Source organism: Tamandua tetradactyla, chromosome 5 (assembly GCF_023851605.1).
Source record: "Tamandua tetradactyla isolate mTamTet1 chromosome 5, mTamTet1.pri, whole genome shotgun sequence".
NCBI classification, from domain to species: Eukaryota; Metazoa; Chordata; class Mammalia; order Pilosa; family Myrmecophagidae; genus Tamandua; species Tamandua tetradactyla.
In genome coordinates, this window is record NC_135331.1 from 129,507,818 (window position 1) to 129,532,040 (window position 24,223).

The 24,223-nt window shown below is 40.2% G+C and overlaps 1 protein-coding gene and 1 non-coding gene across 2 annotated transcripts; both read right to left on the bottom strand.

Moving 5' to 3' along the window:
* Positions 1–7,769: 7,769 nt before the first annotated feature.
* Positions 7,770–7,840, bottom strand: TRNAS-GCU (transfer RNA serine (anticodon GCU)). The gene has a single exon. It is a non-coding gene; the product is annotated as a tRNA-Ser (tRNA).
* A 9,242-nt stretch (positions 7,841–17,082) lies between these two features.
* Positions 17,083–20,896, bottom strand: EEF1A1 (eukaryotic translation elongation factor 1 alpha 1). Its single transcript, XM_077162239.1, has 8 exons — positions 20,874–20,896; positions 19,691–19,869; positions 19,260–19,439; positions 18,784–19,080; positions 18,555–18,705; positions 18,213–18,469; positions 17,900–18,134; positions 17,083–17,804 (listed from the first exon to the last, which is right to left on the bottom strand). The coding sequence occupies exons 2-8, from the start codon at positions 19,832–19,834 to the stop codon at positions 17,680–17,682; spliced, it is 1,389 nt and encodes a 462-aa protein (XP_077018354.1). The 5' UTR covers positions 19,835–19,869; positions 20,874–20,896; the 3' UTR covers positions 17,083–17,679.
* Between the last annotated feature and the right edge of the window lie 3,327 nt (positions 20,897–24,223).

The following is a 24,223-nucleotide window of genomic DNA, read 5'->3' on the forward strand; positions in this document are numbered from 1 at the left end:
TTCCAGTTGAGAGAGAAGCCCTGACTGTGTTTGCCATATGCCTTCTCACTTGAGAGAGAGACCATGAACTTCATTGGCCTTCTTGAATCAAGGTATCTTTCCCTGGATGACTGTGATTGGACATTTCTATAGACTTGTACTTATTAAATTCCCCTTTTTAGAAGCCATTCTCTTTCTGGTATATTGCATTTCAGCAGCTAGCAAACTAGAACAGAGGATGACAGTGGATTATCGTGATCTCAACCAGGTGTTAACTCCAATTGCAGCTGCTGTTCTGGGTGTGATATCATTTCTTGAGCAAATCAATACATCCCCTGGTACCTGCTATGTAGCTATTGATCTGGCAAATATTTTTCCCTCAATAGCTATTAGTAAGGATCACCAGAAACAGTTTGCTTTCATCTGGCAAGGTCAGCAATATACTTTCACTGTCCTATCTCAAGGGTCTATCAACTCTCCAGCCCTAGGTCATAATTTTGTCCATGGGAACTTGATCGTTTCTCCCTCCCACAAGACATCACAATGGTCTACTATATTGATGATGCCATGTTGACTGGACCTAGTGAGCAAGAAGTAGCAACTACTCTAGACTTACTGGTAAGGCATTTGCATGTCAGAGGGTGGGGGATAAATCCAACAAAAATACAGGGGCCTTCCACCTCAATGAATTTTCTAGGTGTCCAATGGTGTGGGGCATGTCGAGATATCCCTTCTAAGGTGAAGGATAAGTTGCTGCATCTGGCCCCTCCTATGACCAAAAAGGAGGCACAATGCCTAGTTGGTCTGTTTGGATTTTGGTGACAATATATTTCTCATTTGGGTGTGCTTCTCCAGCCCATTTATCGAATGACCAGAAAAGCTGCTAATTTTGAGTGGGGGCTTGAACAAGAGGAGGCTCTGCAACAGGTCCAGCCTGCTGTACAAGCTGCTCTGCCACTTGAACCATATGATCCAGCAGATCCAATGGTGCTGTAAGTGTCAGTGGCAAATAGAGATGCTGTTTGGAGCTTTTGGCAGGCCCCTATAGGAAAAGCACAATGCAGACCCTTAGGATTTTGGAGCAAAGCCTTACCATCTGCTGCAGATGACTACTCTCCTTTTGAGAAATAGCTTTTGGCCTGCTACTGGGCCTTAGTAGAGACCGAACACTTAACCTTGGGCCACCAAGTTACCATGAGACCTGAGTTACCTATCATGAGCTGGGTGTTTTCTGACCCACCAAGCCATAAAGTTGGGCATGCGCAGCAGCACTCCATCATAAAATGGAAATGGCATATACGAGATAGGGCCAGACCAGGTCCTGAAGGCACAAGTAAGTTACCTGAGGAAGTAGCCCAAATGCCCATGGTCTCCACTCCTGCCATATTACCTTCTCTTTCCCAGACCAGAGCTATGGCCTCTTGGGGAGATCCTTACAGTGAATTGAATGAAGAAGAGAAAACTCAGGCCTGGTTTACAGATGGTTCAGCAGGATATGCAAGTACCACCCAAAAGTGGACAGCTGCAGCACTACAACCCCTTTTGGGGTGTCCTTGAAGGACAGTGGTGAGGGGAAATCCTCCCAGTGGGCAGAACTTTGAGCAGTGCACCTGGTTGTTCATTTTGCTTGGAAGGAGGAATGGCCAGAGGTGCATTTATATACTGACTCATGGGCTGTTGCTAACAGTTTGACTGGATGGTCAGGGACTTGGAAAAGCCATAACTGGAAAATTGGTGACAAAGAGTTCTGGGGAAGAGGTATGTGGATAAACCTTTCTGAGTGGACTAAAAACATGGGACATATTTGTGTCCCATGTGAATGCGCACCAAAGGGTGACTTCAGCAGAGGAAGGTTTTAATAATCAAGTGGATAAGATGACTCATTCTATGGATACCTTTCCCCAGCAACTCTTGTCATTGCCCAATGAGCTCCTGAATAAAGTGGCCATGGTGGTAGGGATGGAAGTTATCATCCATGGGCTCAGCAACATAGACTTCCACTCACCAAGACTGACCTGGCTACAGCCAGTGCTGAGTGCCCAATCGCCAGCACCAGAGAGTCACACTCAGCCCCCACTACGGCACCATTCCCCGAGGTGACCAGCCAGCTACATGGTGGCAGGTTGATTACATTGGACCATTGCCTTCATAGAAGGGGCAGAACTTTACACATATTCTGGATATAGATTTGCTTTCCCTGCATGCAATGCTTCTGCCAAAACTACCATCCATGGGCCTACAGAATGCCTTATCTATCGTCATGCTATTCCATACAGCATTGCTTCTGATCAGGGAACACTCTTCACAGCAAATGAAGTGCGGGAATGGGCAAAATCTCATGGAATTCTCAGGTCTTACTATGTTCCCCATCATCCAGAAGCAGCTGGATTGACAGAACAGTGAAATGGTCTTTTGAAAACTCAATTATGGTGCCAACTAGGTGGCAATACTTTGAAGGGCTGGGGTAATGTTCTCCAGGAAGCTGTACACTCTGAATCAGCGTCCACTGCATGGTGCTGTTTCTACCATAGCCAGGATCCACGGGTCCAGGAACCAAGGGGTGGGTATGGAAATGGCACCACTCACTATTACCCCTAGTGATCCACTAGGAAAAGTTTTGCTTCTTGTCCCTGTGACCCTGAGCTCTGCTGGTCTATAGGTTTTAGTTCCAAGAGGGGGAGTGCTTCCACCAGGAGAAACAACGATTCCATTGAACTGGAATCTAAGACTGCCACCTGGTCACTTTGGGCTACTCATGCCCCTGGATCAACAAGCCAGGAAAGGGATTACATTACTGGCTGGTGTGATTGACCCTGACTATCAGGGGGAAATAGGACTGCATCTACACAATGGAGGTAAAGAATTTTCCTGGAATATAGGAGACCCCCTAGGGTGTCTTTTAGTACTACTATGCCCTGTGATTAAAATCAATGGAAAACTACAACCCAATCCAGGTAGGGCTACCAATGGCTCTGAAACTTCAGGAATGAATGTTTGGGACACACCACCAGGCCAAGAACTACGGCCAGCTGAAGTGCTTGCTGAGAGTAAAGGGAACATGGAATGGGTAGTGGAAGAAGGTAGTGATAAATATGAACTATGACCACATGATCAGTTACAGAAACAAGGACTATAGTGCCATTTTGTTCATGTTATACTATTTAAGGTGTAAGATTTCAAGTTTAAGAATGAATATTACCCAAGGACTTGCACCTCTATTCTGGAGAGATTTTATGTGTTTCTGGTTATATGCAGGACAGTTAAGTATTGTTAGGTGAGGAAAAAAATGTGTCTTCTATTGTTTTCTATTTAGAAATTAGGTATGGTTTAAGATGATGAGTACAGCTGCCAAGTTGACAAGGGGTGGACTTTCATGGTCAGGTTCATGTGTCAGCTTGGCCAGGTGGTGGTACCTGTTTGTCTGGTTGGGCAAGTGCTGGCCTGTCTTTTGCTATGAGGACATTTCATAGAATTAAATCATAATCATGTCAGCCACATCCACAGCTTATTCCATTTGTAATCAGCCAAGGGGAGTGCTTTCTTTAATGAGTGATGCTTAATCTAATCACGGGAAGCCTTTTAAGGATTCAGAAGAGACAGGCTCTCTTCCTGCTTCGGCCGGTGAGCCTCTCCTGTGGAGTTCGTCCAGACCCTCCATTGGAATTGTCAGCTTCACAGCCTGCCCTGCGGATTTTGGAATCTGCGTTCCCCCAGTTACATGAGACACTTCTATAAATTTTATGTTTATGAATATTTCCTGTTGATTCTGTTTCTCTAGAGAACCCTAACTAATACACACATTCACACATTTACTCAAAAAAGTTTGAAAATACACTAATCATTTCAATTGTCCTGATAGGAAAAACCCAATATATTATGATTCTTTTACTTCTATGTACTTTTCACAGCTAAAATTTTTCTAAAAAGGTTTAAAAAAAATCTTTTTCATGTCTTCCTTTGCCCTCAATTTTATAGATCTGGTTAAACAGTGTGACTAAGAACTAGCTGCAAGTTGCTGTTGAACATGGATATCAGGTCTTCTGACTTTACAATGCCTTTTGTCATGGGTATTTTTCTCCTAGCACAAGAGATCCTCAACTGGGTAATAAGTTTCTTCACCCCACCTAAACCATTGAGGATAGAAGTCTGTGTCTCTTCATTTAACTTTCAATCTCCCACTCCTATCCTTCTAGCCTATTTCATGTTAAGTATTTGAGTTGTCATACTTAATTAGCCATGATAGCAGTCAGTCTAATTTAAGAGGTATCCTGGGATTTGGAGACTGTAGACAGTGTGAATTTAGACAGTGTGAATCTCACTTTGAACAGCACTCTCTGCAAACTTAAAATACTCTTTATATACTAGAAAACAATATTAATTTATTTTAATGTTCACTAGGCTAAACAACCTTTTTTTAAAAAATCCTGTGCCTTGTAATTGATTCATTCTTAGTGTTTAATTATGTTGGTTGTTCTTTGAATTCACTTCAGGGATGATCTTCACCCTTTCAAACATGGGCAATCCGAATTTAAAACAGCACATTAGGACACAATAAAAATAAAAAATAAAAAACCACTGCATAAATTTTAAAGGAATGGTGTTCCAGACCCTGCTCTCTAGCCTTCGCTCCTGGGATTGCTGATTTGCTGACCCTCTGCACGGGAGCAGCCTGGAAATGTGCAGTGCCCTGCAGGCTAAGATGGGGAAATAATTTTATCACTTACTGTGCTAATTTGAAACTGTTGTGTACCCCAGAAAAGCCATGTTCTTTAATTCTCATCCAGTATTGTTGGGTGGGATCTTTTTTATTAAGTTGTTTCTATGGTGTGCTGGTTTGAACGGATGTATGTCCCCTAGAAAAGCCATGATTTTAATCTAAATTCCATTTCATAAAGGTAGAATAATCTTTATTCAATACTGTATGTTTGAAACTGTAATCAGATCATCTCTCTGGAGATGTGATTTAATCAAGAGTGGTTGTTAAACTGGATTAGGTGATGACATATCTCCACCCATTTGGGAGGGTCTTGGTAAGTTTCTGGAGTCCTATAAAAGAGGAAACATTTTGGAGAATGAAGGAGATTTGGAAAGAGCAGAGAATGCTGCAGCACCATGAAGCAGAGAGTCCATAAGCCAGTGACCTTTGGAGATAAAGTAGGAAAATGCCTCCCAGGGAGCTTCATGAAACAGGAAGCCAGGAGAAGAAGCTAGCAGATGATGCCATGCTTGCCATGTGCCCTTCCAGATGACAGAGGAACCCTAACCATGTTCACCATGTGCCTTTCCAGATGAGAGAGAAATCCTGAACTTCATCGGCCTTCTTGAATCAAGGTATCTTTCCCTGGATGTCTTAGGTTGGACATTGCTATAGACTTGTAGAATTGTAAACTAGCAACTTAATAAATTCCCCTTTTAAAAGCTATTCTGTTTCTGGTATATTGCATTCTGGCAGCTAGCAAACTAGAACACATGGAGATGTGGGCTACCCAATTGTGGTTGGGGCCTTTTGATTGGATGGTTTCCATGGAGATGTGTCTCCACTCACTCAAAGTGTGTCATTTACTTGAGTCCTCTAAAAGGGGAAACATTCTGGTAGAAGCTGGAGAGCCAACAGAGCCAACATGAGACCCAGACATTTGGAGATGCAGAAAGGAAATGCCCCCTGGGAAGCTGTCTGAAACCAGAAGCCAAAAACTCCAACAGACGCCAGCCACAAGCCTTCTCAGTTGACAGAGGTGTTCTGTCACCTCTATTATTCTTTTGATGTTGAATACATCACTACACAAGTTAAATTTTCAAATATAGTTATTGGAAAGGCACACTCAAACAACATAACCAATATTGGTCCATTTGATATGAAATGAATTGGTCACATAGTACCTTCTATTATAGCAGGGGAAATGAGTTACATGTTTGATTTCTGTACATTATTATCCATCAAAGTACACAACATAGTATTCATGATGCAAGTTTCTATGACAAGTACTTTGGACTCTCTGAGCAGATATCCCAGGAGAGTTACCAGTACGTTGCTTGTGGAAGAAACACAAGTTATCATTGGGCCAGTCTGAATCTCTAAATGTACTGTAGCCACAACAGTAATAATGGAAAGAAATGCAGCTGGAAGAGAGGAAATACCTATTGATATCTGCAAAACTCTCAAAGATGAGGTACTTTCTAACAGATCTTAAATTGAAAAAAAAACTATCAAGTTCACAATTTTAAGACTACAGTTAAGTGTGTGGACTTACAGTTATTGCGAATACATCACTCTGGTGTTGATGTATTTGCAACAGGATCTTTCACTTGAGTCTAAATTTATCAACTGGTTTTCTTCTTCCCTCTCCCCGCAAAGGGGGAAATTGGGACTTCCAATTTCCAATTATATATAGAACAGTATATAATTATTTAAAATTTATAGCACCAATCACTACTGAAAATATAATTACGGTGATGAATATTATTTAAGAAACTTCCTTATTTCTGAAAATTTTATATAGCATTTACTGTGAGCCTATTATTCATGGAAGACTTTTAAAACCTCATTTTCTTGTTTTGTAAATTCCCATTAGTACATGGTAGTATTTCAACTACCTGGATATTTTAGTCTCTACCTAAAAAAGTTCTTAGCTTTTTATTTGTTGAAATTCTGCTCATTTATATTTTTGTCAGTCTTATTTCAAGCCAGTGCTTGCATAACTTTTTTCCCCTTCTGTTTTGTCCATATTTTATTAAAGAACTTGTAGGTTTACAGAAAAGTCATGCAGAGAATGCAGAGTTCCCATTACTCCCTCACACACAACTTCCCTATCATTAACTGCATTAGTGTAGTGCCTTTGTTCCAATTGATAAAACAATATTATTACAGTTGTACTATTAAGTAGAGTGTAGAGTTTACATTAGCGTTCACTGTATTGTACAGTCCTATTTTTAAAAAAATTTTTCTAGTAACATATATACAAACAAAAATTTCCCCTTTTAATCATATTCAAATATGTAATTCAGTGTTGTCAATTATATTCACAATGTTGTGCTAACATCACCATCATCCATTACCTGAACTTTCCAATCACCCCAAACAGAAACACCATACCAATTAATCATTAATTCCCCATTCCTTACCCCCAATCCTAGCCCCCGTTTTCTGTATTCTAGTTTCTAACCATGAATTTGCTTATTCTAATCATTTCATAAGTGAGATCATATAATATTTGTCCTTTTCTGTCTAAATTATTTCACTCAATGTGATGTCTTCAAATTAATCATGTTGTTGCAGGTAGCAGAACTTCATTCCTTTTTTTTTTTTCGCATGGGCAGGCACCCGGAATCGAACCCGGGTCTGGGGCATGGCAGGTGAGAACTCTGCCTGCTGAGCCACTGTGGCCCGCCCTCATTCCTTTTTTTAAGATTTTAAGGTAAATTTAGTAGATTGAAATGCTAGTGATCAATGAAAGGGAGGGGTAAGGGGTATGGTATGTATGATTTTTTCTGTTTTCTTCTCATTTCTTTTTCTGAATTGATGCAAATGTTCTAAGAAATGATCATGATGATGAATATACAACTATGTGATGATATAGTGAGTTATTGATTATATAACAAGAATGGAAGGATCATATGGAAAGAATGTTTGTGTTTGTATGTGGTTATGTTTCATAAATAAAAATTTTTTTAATGTTTTTTTGGTATGCTGTATGGCAGGGTCACATTTTATTCTTTTTCCATGTGAGTACCGTTATTGCAGCACCATTTATTGAATTTTTGTTTTGCTTGTTTATTGTTTGTTTGGGAAGTGCATGGGCTGGGAATCAAACCCAGGTCTCCCACATAGCAGGCAAGAATTCTACCACTGAACTACCCTTGCACCCCAGAACTTCCTTCCTTTTTACAGCTGAATAATATTTTACTGTGCATATATTACATTTTGTTTATCCATTTACTAGCTGATAGCACTTCCATCTCTTGGCTATTTGTGAATAATGCCACTATGAACATCAGTATGCAAATATCTGTTGGTATTCCTGATTTCAACACTTTTGGATAAATACCTAAAAGTGGGATGGCTAGGTCACATGCTAATTCTTTCCAAGGAACTACCAAACTGTTTTTCACATGGTTCCAACATTTTACATTCCCACCAACAATGAACAAGTGTTTCCAATTCTCTCTACATCCTCTCCAACACTTACAATTTTGTTCTTTTTTTAATAGTAGCCATTCTAGTGGGTATGAAATAGTACCTCATTGTGGTGTAGATTTGTATTTCCCTAATGGCTAATGATGTTGAGCATCTTTTCATCTGTTTATTGGCTGCTTGAATATATTCTTTGGAGAAATGTCTATTTCAAGTCATTTGCCCATTTATATATATATGTGTGTGTGCATGTATATATATATATATATACTTTTGCCCCTCTGAGATACATTCACATGATAAAATCCATTCAAATGCATAACTCTTATAAGCCAAAATAATCTTCACAAAACTCAGGACCTAAAATTTTTTTAAGTCCCTAAATAATGTGTTTCATATTAGGTATAGGTTTGTGAAATTCTTGGTGATCTTCAAATACAGTCAATGTATAAATTTATAAATAATCTATGCATGGCTTTTGCATGGCTTTTACACAGCTTTAATAAATGCCAAATAAGATGGTACAGACTAAACAAATTTAAGGAAATATTTCTAAAGTATACAGTATTTAACACAAAACCTGATTATGTGCATGTGTGTTTTCAAGCAATGAAATGATACTTCTTGAATTTTCCGTATTTCCAATTTCATACGGAATGGCTTATTAAAGAGGACAATTTACCTTTAGCCAGATATTAGCAATTTGAACAAAAACACACATGTACAGAGTTATATAGAACGAGAAATTGAGATCCAAGAGATTCACTCCTAACCTCAATATACAGACTCAGCTATGAGAAAAAATCTCTTTATCCATCTGTACGTGAATGAAAAGCACCTCATTTCTTATTAGGCATTTACTGATTTGCAGGCTCTATGTAGAATCCTGCAGGAGGCTCTAAAGAAGTGTCCTAAGTGTCCCTTAAAAATATGACAATTTCGTGTTTTTATGTGGTTATGTATCATAAAAAAAAAAAGAATATATAAAAATGGCTTAAGTGAGGGGCTGTGGGTCAAAGCTGGGTCAGACTCATTTGTTGCACTGATGTAGCTGCACCCCTTACAAGCCAGGCCTCAGAAAATGTGGCAGATGGCCTCATCTGAAGGCTGAAAGAACCCTTTCCTCAGCTTGGATGGATGCAGACAGCATTAAAATTCAGCCTCAAAGTTGTTTACATGGAAACCCAGCAGTTTATCACACCACCAATTAGGATATTCCCTCAGCCTCATGATTTTACTGGAAGTTTAAGTAAAATATCTTACATTTTTCTTTTGATATTAGCTATCTGGCATTTACCTCTGGAAACCACACTTACAGAACCATACCACTGTCATCTGTCAGCTACTCTAGTTCCTCTAACTAGAATAAATGATACTGCCTACTTTTGACATGTCTATTTTTAAATCTTTTCTGGTTTATACAAGCAATAACCCCTTAGACAAATGTCTCAAAAAAAAAAGCAATATCCAGACTGCAGAGGTTATTGCTTTAATCTGCTCTGAGTAAGCTTTAACTATGTATGGAGTTTGACAAAATGTCAAAACTACATGAACTCTTTTAGGGAACTATAATGGCTAAAATAGACAATTTGATGACAACTGAGACTCAAGAGCGAAAGCTCTGAAGCTATGAAAGTTAGCAGTATACCATATGTCATGGTCAGGTTCACGTGTCAACTTGGTGAAATGGTGGTTCCTGTTTGTCTGCTTGGGCAAGTGCTGGCCTGTCTGTTGCAATGAGGACATTTCACAGAATTAAATCATGATCATGTCAGCTGCGCTCACAGCTGATTCCATTTGTAATCAGCCAAGAGGGATGTCTTCTGCAATGAATGAAGCTTAATCTAATCACTGGAAGCCTTTGAGGAGGATTCAGAAGAGACAGGCTCTCTTCCTGCTTTGGCTGGTGAGCCTCTCCTGTGGAGTTTGTCCAGACCCTCCATCAGAATCGTCAGTTTCACAGCCTGCCCTGAGGATTTTGGACTCTGCGTTCCCACAGTCACATGAGACACTTCTATAAATGTTGTATTTGCGAGTGTTTCCTGTTGACTGTTTCTCTAGAGAACCCTAACACACCATACATGAACTGTTTAAAAAATTGAAAAAGGGATCAGACTTTGATTAGAGATATGAGGAAACTGATCTGGATAGGACTAAGGTAGATCAGAATACAGGGTAAAGGTTGATATTGTCCATATTTTAAAACTCCAACTTCTGTGTAAGATCAAAGGGAGAGATATTTACTTGGTGCAAAATTTATATTTTGGGTAGCACATTACCTAATTTAACTGTATGGTTAAGTTGAACATTGTTAGTACATAGAATTTTTTAATAGGATGAGCGATTTTGTTGGTTTTTCCAGGTTAGTGTGATGCCCTGATATATCCCAGAGTAATTTGGGCAGTGAATAAAGAAGTATTTGTAAAGTCCCCTTGGGGAACTGGGAAGGAGGAAATATTCAACTTCCCCATATGGAGAATTTCTGATATTCTCGCAAGCAGTGGAGACAATCAATTCAATAGGCGGAGCCCTTGATTTTGAAGTTTGCCCCTCTGAAACTTATTCCTGCAAAGCGTAGGCTAAGCCTACTTAAAATTATGCCTAGGAGTCATGCCCAGAGAACCTGTTTTGTTCAGATGTGGCCTTTCTCTAAGCCAACTCAGGAGGTGAACTCACTGCCCTCCCCCTATGTGGGACATGACTCCCAGGGATGAGCTGGGACCCAGCATGGGATTGAGAAAACCTTCTCAAGCAAAAGGGGAAGACAGAAATGAGACAAAATGAAGTTTTCACTGGCTGAGAGATTTCAAACAGACTTGAGAGGTTACCCGGGAGGTTATTCTTATACATTATATAGACATTCCTTTTCAGTTTATGGTATATTAGAGTTGCTGGAAGGAAGTACCTGAAACTGTTGAACTGTGTTCCAGTAGCCTTAATTACTTAAGACAATTGTATAAAGACACAACGTTTACAATGTGACTGTGTGATTGTGAAATCCTTGTGTCTGATGTTTCTTTTAGTCAGAGTATGGACAGATAAGTGAAAAAATATGGATAAAAAATAACTAAATAGAGGGGTATACAGATACTATTTAGAAGTATCTTAGCAGCTTTTTCTAAACATCTAAAATTATTCCAAAATAAATTATTTGTATTGGCTTAAAGATTGTTCTAAAATATAATTAACTTTTTTAATCAGAAGATTTTTGTTGACCGTTAACTCAGGAGGATAACAGAGTTGATTTAAACTACATCTTCCAAGGAACTGTAATAAAAGCTACCTTTTATTGACCATTTACAATAGGCCAGATACTGAGCTAAGAACTCCATATATATATATTCATTTCATCTTCACAACAATGTTAAGAGATACTATATTCCCTGTTGGATGATAAGAGGGTCAGCTTTTTCCCCCTTTACCACTTGATCATCTAGTCTAAATTCACCAATTCAGAAAACTAGAGCCCAAAGAAGGTGACTTACCTTGGGTTACAGTAATAAAAGCACACTCTAAATCAAGAGAACAATCTTTCATGCATCTACATCTGAAACATATTTTAGTGAAAACACTTTAAAAGCTATAGACTATCTAGAAAGAACAGTATGGAAATAATCTAGAAGCCTTGTGACTCTAGGGTTAAATTAAGCACAGCTGTAGGAAGAAGTGTTTGCTAACTGCCACAATGCAATATACCAGAAACAGAACGGCTTTTAAAAAGGGGAATTTAAGAAGTTGCTCGTTCACAGTTCTAAGACTGTGAAAATGTCCCAACTAAAGTAAGGCTATAGAAATGTCCAATCTAAGGCATCCAAGAAAAGATATCTTGGTTCAAGGTTGATGATGTTCAGGGTTTCTCTCTCAACTGGAAAGGCACATGGTGAACATCTGCTAGCTTTCTCTCCCGGCTTGTTTCATTAAACTCCCCCAGGGGGCCTTTTCCTTCTTCATATCCAAAGGTCTCTGGGTGCAACAGTGCTCTCTTGGAATTTCAAGGCTTTTTTACAAAATGCTTCCTCTTTTAAAGGATTCCAACAAAGTAATCAAGACCCACCAGAAATGGGTGGAGTCACATCTCTCTCTATTCAAAAGTTCATACCTACAATTGGTGTCACATCTCTGTAGAGATAACCTAATCAAGTTTTCAATTTACATTATTGCCAACAAGATTGGATTAGGATTAAGCCGTGGCTTTTCTAATTGTAATTCAAACCAGCACAATTACACTAGAAGACTACGTAGGAATAATGATTGGAAGTTATGAGAAGTAAATTTAAATAAATATTAAGAAAAAAATTAATTTGGCAATAGGATGACTCAAGGGAAACTAAATTATCCAGACTTAACTCCAAACCTCAGTCCATCAATCTATAGTATCTGCCCCCGATCAAAAATTGTGAGGATTCAATGAGATGTCTGCCCTTCAATGGATGATATACACATCAAAGTAATCAAGCAAAAACTTAAATAAGTATCTTCAAAGATGATTTGAGGTTAGATTAAAACTTTCATGCTTTCTTCTCAGATCTGGTATTTATGTGATTGCTGTGAAGCCAATATAAGCCTCATACATTCTCAGATGTCTAAAAAGTATCTTTTCATATTCCCCAATTCAGTAACTCCAGCTTATCCTGTCTCACCTATTCCTAAAAATAAGTATCTTCTCTGGCCAATCTAACTTTTGTCCCCTTTACTCTTCTCCTTTGCTCTTAGCATCATCAAATCGTGGAACTTTCTACCTGTGCTTAACTTCTATCTATCCCCTTTACTCTTCTTCATGGTATCCTGCTCTTAGTATCATCAAATCTTGGAACTTTCTACTTGTGCTTAATTTCTATCTATCCCAGCAGACTGTAAACTCAAAATAGCAATAACTGCCCCATTTTGTTCACAACTCTATCCTCAGTGCCTAGAATACTGCTTGGCACAATAGTAGGCCAAATATTTTTTGAACAAATTTGTTCTTCACTCTCCTATAAACCCCAGTGTAATTACTCATTTCATCAAATTATTTTTCTGCCCTGATAAATTTATCTCTGGGTTACTAAATAGTCCAGCTGCTTTGCAAAACAGTTTGGCAGTTTCTTATTAAAGTAAACATACATTTGCCATATGACCCAGCACTTCCTCTCCTAGGTATTTACATAAGTAAAATGAAAAGCTAGTCACACAATAATCTACATGTGAATATTTATAGTGGCTTTATTCTAATTTACCTCAAACTGGCAATAATCAAACTTCCTTCCACTGGGCATGGCTAAACTGTCAATACATCCATTAAAAAGGAACAAATTACTAGTATTAACATGGATAGATCCCAAATGCATTATGGTAAAGGAAAGCCAGATTCAAACCCATGTGTTGGGGATTGAATCATGTTCCCCACAAACGCCATGTTCAGGTCCCAACCCCTAGTCCTGTGGATGTGAATCCATTTGTAAATAAGACCTTTGAAAATGTTATTAGCTAACGTGTGCCCAAAATGAATTTGAGGATAGGCCTTATTCCAATATGGCAGAAATCTTTATAAGCAAAGGATACTGAAAACAGAAGGAAAATCCAGAAGAAGCAAGTACTTGTAAATCAACATAAGACAGAAGAGAACCGAGAAAATACCCTATGTATTGTCACATGACAGAAAACACAAGGACAAAGGATTGCCAGATGCAGGCTCAGAACGCCCCAGTCTTCCAGAAGAAACATCGTCTTAATGACACCTCAATTTTAAACTTCCCTTAGCCTCACAACCATAAGCCAAAAATACCCATTTTTTTAAACCAACCCATTATGTAGTATTTGCTTTAGCAGATAGGAAAGTAAAATTTCATGTACACAACATTCTACAAAAGTAAAACGAAAGGAAGAGAATTGGCCAGTGGTTACCGAAAGCTAGTTGTTGGTGGGGTGGGGAAGGGTAGACACAGGGCCCAGAGGAATTTGGGTTGGGGGTTGACAGAATTATTCTGTATCTTGACTGGGGTAGACTATAGATTTGTCAAAACTTGCAGAACCGTATACTTAAAAAGAGCAAATTTTGCTGTTTATAAATACCTTAATTTTAAAAGTGGGAATTAAAAAAAATTGTTTTGCTTTAATGTTCTAATCCTTCGCTGAGAATTCTGTCAATGTTATAATTTGTCATGTTTTCTGTGATAAGAGACCACAAATACTACCAAAGGCAGTCCAAGACAAATGACAATCTTCCTTGTACTCATTTCATATATAACTTGAGCTGGTAATGATAGATTACAAAACCCTCTTATCTAGAAAACAGAATAAAACCATATGGTCCCTCGTCAGTGGTTAAAAACCAAAAGCTGTATCCAAAGTTTCCCAACAAAGTTTTTCTCTCCAGTTACTACTAATTGAACAATGCATTAGTTTTAACTGGACATGGATGATTCAAGACCTGCAAATAATAGAGACGATTCTGATGCCACCTAGGCAACACTGGGTGAAAAGAGCCTGAATTTGTAGTAAGGAAAAAAATCAACTAAGTTAAACCAGATCAAGAAAGAAAACTCATCAGGAAAACAAAAATAGAATTATTCCTCCATTTGATACAATATGCCCTCATCTCCTAACAAAGCACCCCGAAGGCTCATCATCTGTTCACTCCCTTGAATGTTCTGGCCTACCCCCAGAATGCAACTTTATAGCTCTCAGTTGACTTGATGACAAATGAACTAGCAGTGGCTTCCAAACTAACTCGTATGAAAAGCTATCTTTGATACAAAGGCCACTAGTCACTCTTGTTCTAAAGTTGCCTATTTCAATAATTAACATTGGCTTGCTTTTGGCATGAAGTATGCATGTGCTCAGCTCAGCAGAATGTTATCAAATAGATTTTAATAAAAACAAAATCCATAGCCAGTTCTAGTTATGGTCTTCAGGATTTTCATACCCTGTACTGAAAATTAAGTTCTATGCCATTTATCTAGTCAATGTGCTTAACTGGGCAAAACCAGAACCCAATAATCAAACCAATTTCCATGCTCTTGGGGAAAAATGCTTCTACAGTGGCAATCTTGTCATTATCAGACTTCAAACATTCAATCCTAATACAGCAATATATCATGAGACTTTCCACCATGATTTGCAAGTTGTGGTCAATTTGCAATTTATTATTTAAAAGTAACACAAACATGAAATACCTAAAAATCTAAGGTGATTTTTAGTTGTCTGACTGCAGGTAACTTTTTGACAGCTATAACTAGCCAGATCAAAGTCAGATAATCAGGGTCTGTATATGCAAATTAGATGTTAAGTGATAAGCCAATGAAATGTCTGAAAAAAACATGGTAATGGCAGCAAATTAATCAACCTAATGCTGAACTGTTTGTTGGCCTACAGTGAGAAATACTGTATCTCATTGGCAGCAGAGACAGGGTTGACTGATGTGCTAAGCTCCTAACGTAGACAAGACCTAGCAGTTACTTGAACCTTAATTCCATGTAACCTATTGGCCAAAATGCAGTTTTTTTGGACCTATTTTGAGTATTGGTAACCAGACATGCCTTATTGGTACCAACTGTGTTTAGCCCTGAGCCAGGATACCTTCCCACTTTTTAATATTTTGAAATCATACCAAAATTCCTGGGGGAAATTTGAACAGGTATCTTCCCAACCAACATGGTCAACTCCTAAAGCTGGCCAATCAAACATAAAGGTAAAGCCAAGCACCAGCAACGGTCTATTGAGCCATTCGTTTCACTTTTGGAATCAAACTTTAAAACTTGTTTAATTTTAATCAGGAAAATAAAGCAATGTCATCAAAAAAATGCTTTTACCCCTTACCACCAGTAGGTGGCACTCAAACCAGGCAGAATTATAAGCCTCTGCACCTGTTAGGTAGCTACTTCAAACTTTTGGGAACCAGTCACTAATTTCATTATCCCACCAGCAATAGGGTGAACCCCGTTAAGATAGGTTCCTTGAGATACCTTTCTCCTAAGTAAAGCTACAAGTACATCCCAGATGTTTTACTATAACCGTTTATGGTCAGGGATAGAGTGGTAGCAGTAGGTTGCCAATAGAATATTGATGTCATAAGTCATATCCATAACGGTTCAATAACACTGCTATGTAGTATGCGCTTTTACCTATTTCTAACTCTACAATGCAGGAACTGGATAAAAACACTGGTGGTGTAATTTAAAAACTGGTCAGTGGTCCTCAACATGGCCTTTTAACATCTTAGTCCCAATACTTCAATGAGACATCTCCATGCTTTGTTCAATTTTTAAAGTGTTGCCAGTTTTAAAGCTTCTCACTGTACTGTATATATTTTCCTCTTTAAAAGGATTAACAATGTGTTCTATGAAATTGTCCGACTTTTAGATGGATTAAGAATGGTTATAAAGAAAGAACTACTCCCCCTTAAGGGCCAAATGCTTTATTATATAATTCTCAAGGGCTTAATTTAGACAAAATTTCCAACCTGAATTAGAAACTAAGCAAAATTTGCATTTCACGCTATTTCTACACTTTGCAACTGTTAGAAACCACGAATTTACAGCTTATCACTGGCACAAAAAAACTCAGCCACCTGTTACCCTAGTTTCCTTGCTCTAGTACCAATTATATAAATGCAAAACAGCATTTAAACCAAATCACTAGATTAGAAGAACTAGATCCATCCCTTCCTAACGTCATAATCTGAATCTCTTCATTAACACTCATTTATGAGGGCACTTTCCTTGCCTCAGCTATTTTTGAAAAGTATTTCATTATCTGAGTTACAAATGGGCCCCTCCCCTTCATCTCCCCAATATCACCCCCTTTCAACCTTTATCTCCAGTCTGGCAGGTTACCTCCACCCACCCTTGCTCTTTTAGATGTTAAATTATGCTAGGGTTCCAATTCTTAAGTTACAGGAAAACAGATTCAACTTCCAGCACCTTTTATTTTTCCTAGAATCTAGATACAATACTCATTTACTCGATTAATATACACATAACTACACAAAAGTATTCTATATCCAACACATGGTCTTTATTACAGAAGTTGGCCTAAGGAAGCTTATAAACATTACAAATTACCCTCTGCTTTTCCATACTACCCAAGGCTGCAACCAACAAAACACTGCATTTTAGTAAATGCTTTAAACAGCTTAAGTCACGTCCTGATCCCTTCCCCTTAGAGGCGGGGGAAAAAAAAACCTTAGATTTTTGTCCTAACAAAACTTTACCCTGAACCATCAAATTTCCGCAAATGGAATACCAAGAATAGATTAAGTCTTTTGCCTAAGCAATTCAAGGCTGATCTTTCAAAAGAAGACACAGGTTTCTCATTAAACTTTGTTTTAATGGGTCTCAAAATTCTGTGACAGATTTTTGGTCGTTGTTTCCATTTAAAAAGTACTGATTTTAAAAACTAATAACTTAAAACTGCCACATGAAAACAAATGGTCCACAAAACATTCCTTTCCTTCTGAAGGTTTTACGATGCATTGTTATCATTAACCAGTCTTTTACTATTAAACTTAAATGGCCAATTGAGACAAACAGTTCTGAGACCGTTCTTCCACCACTGATTAAGACTGGGGTGGCAGGTGTTATAGGTAATATTCATTTAGCTTTCTGAGCTTTCTGGGCAGACTTGGTGACCTTGCCAGCTCCAGCAGCCTTCTTGTCCACTGCCTTGATCACACCCACAGCAACTGTCTGTCTCATATCACGAACAGCAAAACGACCTGTTAAAATAAAGTTCATTATTATTGTGAGAAACAGTTCAAATTTTCATCTTTGATAGAATTTTTTTTCATTAAATTTCTGAAACCATCCTTACCCAGAGGAGGATAGTCAGAGAAACTCTCAACACACATGGGCTTGCCAGGAACCATATCAACGATGGCAGCATCACCAGACTTGAGGAATTTGGGACCATCTTCCAACTTCTTGCCAGAACGGCGATCAATCTTCTCCTTCAGCTCGGCAAACTTGCAAGCAATATGAGCTGTGTGACAATCCAGCACAGGTGCATAGCCAGCACTGATTTGACCTGGATGGTTCAGGATAATCACCTTTAAAAAAAGTTTAATTTAGTGAGTCTCAGGCTCTGCAACAATTAAGAAAACGTAGCAATTAAACTGTGTTGTTACCTGAGCAGTGAAGCCAGCTGCTTCCATTGGTGGGTCATTTTTGCTGTCACCAGCCACATTGCCACGACGAACATCTTTTACAGACACGTTCTTGACATTGAAGCCCACATTGTCCCCAGGAAGAGCTTCACTCAAAGCTTCATGGTGCATTTCAACAGACTTGACTTCAGTTGTAACGTTTACTGGAGCAAAGGTGACCACCATGCCTGGTTTGAGAACACCAGTCTCCACTCGGCCCACAGGCACAGTACCAATACCTAGATACAAAGTATTATCAACATCTTATGTGAAAACTATATTCTGGGTACCCCCCCCTTAAGTTACATCTTAAATTCAGCTTACCACCAATTTTGTAGACATCCTGAAGAGGCAGACGCAAGGGCTTGTCAGTTGGACGAGTGGGTGGCAGGATGCAATCCAGAGCTTCAAGCAGCGTGGTTCCACTGGCATTGCCATCCTTACGGGTGACTTTCCATCCCTTGAACCAAGGCATCTAAGAACAAGAAACTACCAATTACTGACATCAAAAGACACTCCAAAGCTTTTTAACAATTCTCAAAAAGTCACTTACATTAGCACTTGGCTCCAGCATGTTGTCACCATTCCAACCAGAAATTGGCACAAATGCTACTGTGTCAGGGTTATAGCCAATTTTCTTAATGTAGGTGCTGACTTCTTTAACAATTTCCTCGTATCTCTTCTGACTGTAAGGTGGTTCGGTGGAATCCATTTTGTTAACACCAACTATTAGTTGTTTCACACCCAGCGTGTAAGCCAGAAGGGCATGCTCTCGTGTCTGCCCGTTCTTAGATATACCAGCTTCAAATTCACCAACACCAGCAGCAACAATCAGGACAGCACAGTCAGCCTGAGAAAAGTCATATCCTGTTAAATCAAAGTTCTCCTCAAAGTTATCAAGCTGAATTTAGATGCTACAGAAGTGTTCAGAACAAATCAAGGCCTTGCATTATTGAAAGCTTTCATTAAACTGAACCCTGAAAGAGATTCTAAACGCAGTTATGTTTCCAAGTTATTAAATTTACAAACCTGAGATGTGCCTGTAATCATGTTTTTAATAAAGTCTCTGTGTCCTGGGGCATCAATGATGGTCACATAGTACTTGCTGGTCTCAAACTTCCACAGGGAGATATCAATGGTGATACCACGCTCACGTTCAGCTTTTAGTTTATCCAAGACCCAGGCATACTTGAAGGACCCCTTTCCCATCTGTAATAGAAGAATGGTTACTTGTTAACTCAAACAGTATCAAACCCCATCTTGAAATTCCACTTTATAAACTGCAAACCCTTGGAGGTCTTAGTTTAATTTCCAAAAATAGCTACAAAGCTAAGAGCCTCGCAGAAAGTCTTTGCTGATCATTTAGAAAAATGTACTAACTGGTCAACCTTTTAGAAGGTACCTTATGTTTCAGCTAGTCAACTTTAGCATTCTCCCTTAACCATCTTTCCCTTTAGTACCTCAGCAGCCTCCTTTTCAAATTTTTCAATGGTTCTTTTGTCGATTCCACCACATTTGTAGATCAGATGGCCAGTTGTGGTGGACTTGCCCGAATCTACGTGTCCAATAACGACAATGTTGATATGAGTCTTTTCCTTTCCCATTTTGGCTTAAGATGTAGTGATGGCTTTCACGACACCTAAATGGGGGGTGGGGGCGGGAGAAAAACACCTCTTAACCACCATCCGAGAAACTTAAGCCGCGATGGAAACTAAAAGGGCAAACTCCAAGGAGAACTACCTTCCAATTGCCAACCTGGCCTAACTAGTCTCCACCCACCAATGTGGTGACTCCATTGCAGAAAATCCCCTCCCCCCAAGCTGAGGAAACCTTCCTCCGGAGCGGTAGGGGCCACAATCGAAATGACATGACTATGCCCCACTGCTCCGTAGGATCACAGGAAGCAGCGTCTGACAATGAAAAAAGGCCCTTTTTCTTTGTGTGGGTGACTCACCCGCCCGCTCTGCCGACCCGCCGCGTCCTCCATTTTGAGCTCACTACAGCACGGCCGAGGAGCCGCCATCTTTCCGAGCACGCAACTGGTGCCGAGCAAAAACCGACCTCACTTCTCCGGGGGGTGTGGGGGGGGGCGGGCAGACTGGGCACCGGAGCCGCTGGGCCAACCCCATTATCTCACCCCTCGCCCATCCGGTGGCCGCGCCCCGAGGAGCCCGCCTCGGCTGGCCGAGGCCGCGCCGGACATGTGCGCGGGACAACTGGATTCCACCACCCTCCACGCCTCGCGGCAGTCACACAACCCGAGGAACCCGACGACGCGCCCGATAAAGCCTTACTCTTGCCGAGGTCCTGCCCCAACAACGACTAAACTACCTCAATGAGAATATACCCCAACTGCTTATTTAAGTCAAGTGGCCGAGGCGTAACGAGAAAGACGCGAATGAGCGGCCAGATTCGCGCGCGGCAGCCCGGGCGCCTAAGCCAGGCCTCACCTGAAGCAATAAAAAGGGCTCCTGAGAAAATCCAAGGCCTCGAATTCTCCCACCTTCTTCCTCTTACAACCCGAAATTCGGGGTCAAGAACCCCGCAAATGTGGGTCGACAGAGACATAAGTAACAAAAAGCACGCGACAGCTGCCAGCTGTTCAAGGAGGCCCGGCCCAAGGGAGCCACACCCAGCACTTACCTGTGTTCTGGCGGCAAACCCGTTGCGAAAAAGAACGTTCGGGGCGACTGCGGCACTTATATACGGTCCTCCCCCACCCTCGGGAAAAGGGGTGGAGTCAAACACGACACCGCTTCCCAGTTCACCCCGCGCCTCCTCCACCAGGCACCGGTTCAATTGCCGTCCCCTCCCCCACCTCTCTTCTCGGGGACCGTGGGCGATGTGCGTTCATCCAACCAAAGAACACACAGAGTCTGGCGCATGCTCCTCTGGACCCCGACGACGACGAGAAGACAGTGGGTGGGGGGCGGGGACACACAGATCCCTCTGTTCTAGGATAGTGGGAGTTTTACGACGGCCCCTGGGATTCCCTAAAGCAGAGGCGAATCCGCCTTTTGTATGAATTACTCTCGCTCCGGCTGGAGGGTGGGGAGCTGGGCGGCCGGGAGTGGCCGTCCAGAATTTTTCTTTTGCCAGTCCTGGTTTAATCGCAAACGCGGTATCGAGGTTGGAAAATCCCCTTACCCCACATTCTGCTTCCCCTCTTCGATTTTGCCCTCTCGCAGGTCGTAGACAATCCCCAGGAACCGCTTCCTCCGCTGGCTTCATCCCTACCGGGGCTGGCTCTTCCTCCACCGCTGTCCTTCACGCCCCTCCGGTTTGGAAAGGGATCCAACCGAAGCCAGCAGACCCCGGGGTCGCCTTTCCAGCCCCTACCATCTGTAAGGGGTTCAACTCGATGACCGTGGCTCGACGAATCTGTTCTTGGGCACGCAGGCCTCTTGGCTCGTTCCATTCAAAGCCAGCTGCGTTTATCAAAGCCGTCACACGTTCATCCCCTCCCCCTCCGTGTTAATGCCAGACGTCCAATTTTTCGGTTTAGAATAGACCTCGTTTCTTCTAACTCTTTTCCTTTGGCTAACGGGTCACACGCGAGTGCGTATGTGCGTGTATCCTTGTGGTACATTTTCCCAGTGTACTCATTAGACTGCAAACGTGAGAAATGTAAGAAGAATCTTTCAGTCTTTCCACATGATCTCATGTGGTGATAGAAATCTACCAAGACAGCATCGCCAAGCGTATACACCCAGTCTCCTATCCACAACTGGATTTGTGATTTTTTTTAAATCACCGCTTTTCAAAAATTCAAAAATGGCCTATGCCATTTAGGTAAATGGCTTCATTTTCTGTCGTATTGACTAACTGCAGTTTAGCAAATATCAAGGGCGAGATTGGATAAGATTCGACCTTTTTGCCTATCAAGTTAGTCCCTGCGAAGTGCTCTGAGGTAAAACAAAACAACAAAAAACACCTATATTTTTAATGAGCTAATTACTGGATCATTATGTCTCTTCTTCCAAGTATAGAACATCACTGCCCAACTTCTCAGAACTTAAGTATTGTATTCGAGTGGCAATAATTGTCCAGGACTAAGCAAAGGACAGTGAAGTATGCAAAAGAAATATCACATTCTAGAGAGGAACCTATAATCAAGTTGGAAGAGGAAAACTAAGATAAAACGATTGGGAAGCAATTAAACACAAGCTCGTATGTTGCTTACTTTCTAGTTCATGGTAGAATATGGTTCTAATCCTAGGGTTTAGTTATATCTCAGAATTTATTTTTTAATGAACGGTCTTCTAAAATAGCCTTCCTATATCTTTGTAGATAAAACTTTCTAAAATCAGGTTTCTCTATTTTTTCATTGGAATGTTTCTTGTTTCATTTGAGATAAGTTTAATAAAAGAAACTAGGCACAAAGTTTCACTAGCAATAAAGATAGCTAGTATTCTCTATCCACAAAAGCCTTGTCTATAATGCCTGTATTTCTGGCTTCTTGCCTTTCAAAAATTGTTTTTTCACATTGCATTTTCCTAGTGCCCATATCACATATCTTGACAACATAGTCCCTGTTTATAATAAGAAAATGATGTACCAATGAAAATCCATTACCAGCAAAAGAACAACATAAGAATCTCTGCTTTCTTGTTTATTTCCTTGGAAGTGTTCATTAATGACTGTTCTCTATGGAACTAGATTCCCACAGTCAGCCATAGTGGTATGTAACTGTAATACTGACTGCACACTTATTTCAGATAAAGATTAGAGCACCACATAAGATTTATTTTCCGTGCCCCCTTAAGCAGTGTATGCTTCAACTGGTTTAGACTTATATACGCTTGGAGATAATATAGGGGCACATAAAATATTTTAACAGGACTTTAAAAGGAATGGCAAACTTTTGGGAATATAAAAAAAATGGTTATTTAGTGATGAGGAAAGAAATCAAAGACTAAAGAAAAACTGATAGTTGAATATTTGAAAGTTTTTACATGGAATCCAAAACTGTAGCTATCTCAGGAAGAAATAAGTCAAAATGAAAGTGGATATTGGTAAAAGGGAAAGTATCAAAGATAATTTGTTAAGTAAATTAAGGTGAGGAGTGAAACATACATAGATCACTGAAAATGGCATTATAAATATATGTGCTTTTATACAATCCTAAAATTGTAATAACTGGAGATACATATGCTTTCAGTTGAATTGTTTGAACATATGGATCTGCTATAATTTAAGTAGTATTCTTCACATATATGTAGATATGTTTGTGTGTGTATTCAGCAACATACTGGGCACTGTGGAATTCTTGAAAAGATGACCAACAGCAAGAGCTTATAAAAATCACAGTTCCCCTGATTGAAATCCCACCTTTTCACCCTTTCCTAGTATGCCAATCTTAGTTTCCATTAGTTTAAAAAAACAAAAAATTAGCACTTCAAATATAAAGTAACAGAATGACACAAAGATGTTTCTTTGTGAATAATGGCATCCAGCTTCTAATTATGCTGAGATAAAGGAAAAAGGAAGTGCGAATCCAAAGCTATCTCAGAATATAAGCACTTCATAAACAAATATCTTAAAGGATATGCTTTTAAAATGGCACCTAAGGAAAAGGAAAATTATACACAAATCCTTGATTCATATCCAAGTAACCTACTTTCCAGCACCGTCTGGGTGCTCTTATTAATGTTGCCATACTGGTTTCGATTTTGGCGGAGGGAATGGAGAACTCAGTTCTTGTGCCGAAGAACCTTCGAAGCCATCGGAGCCGTATTACCGTGTATTTGGGGTAGACACTAACTAACCCGACGCCTTTTCTCAGGGCAGAGTTCACATTTCTGCTCTGGGCGGGGACCCGGCTCTTCTCCAGCGCTTGGACAGCTGTGGACCCGGCGGGTCCTGCCGTGAGTAACCGGGCGCCTCCTACACTCGGGCTCCGGTCTCCAGAGAGCGGACATAGCTGGGTCCGCCCACCGGCACGCCCCCAGCTTGAGTCAGTTTCTTCAGTTCTCAGACTCCGGAAGGAAGGG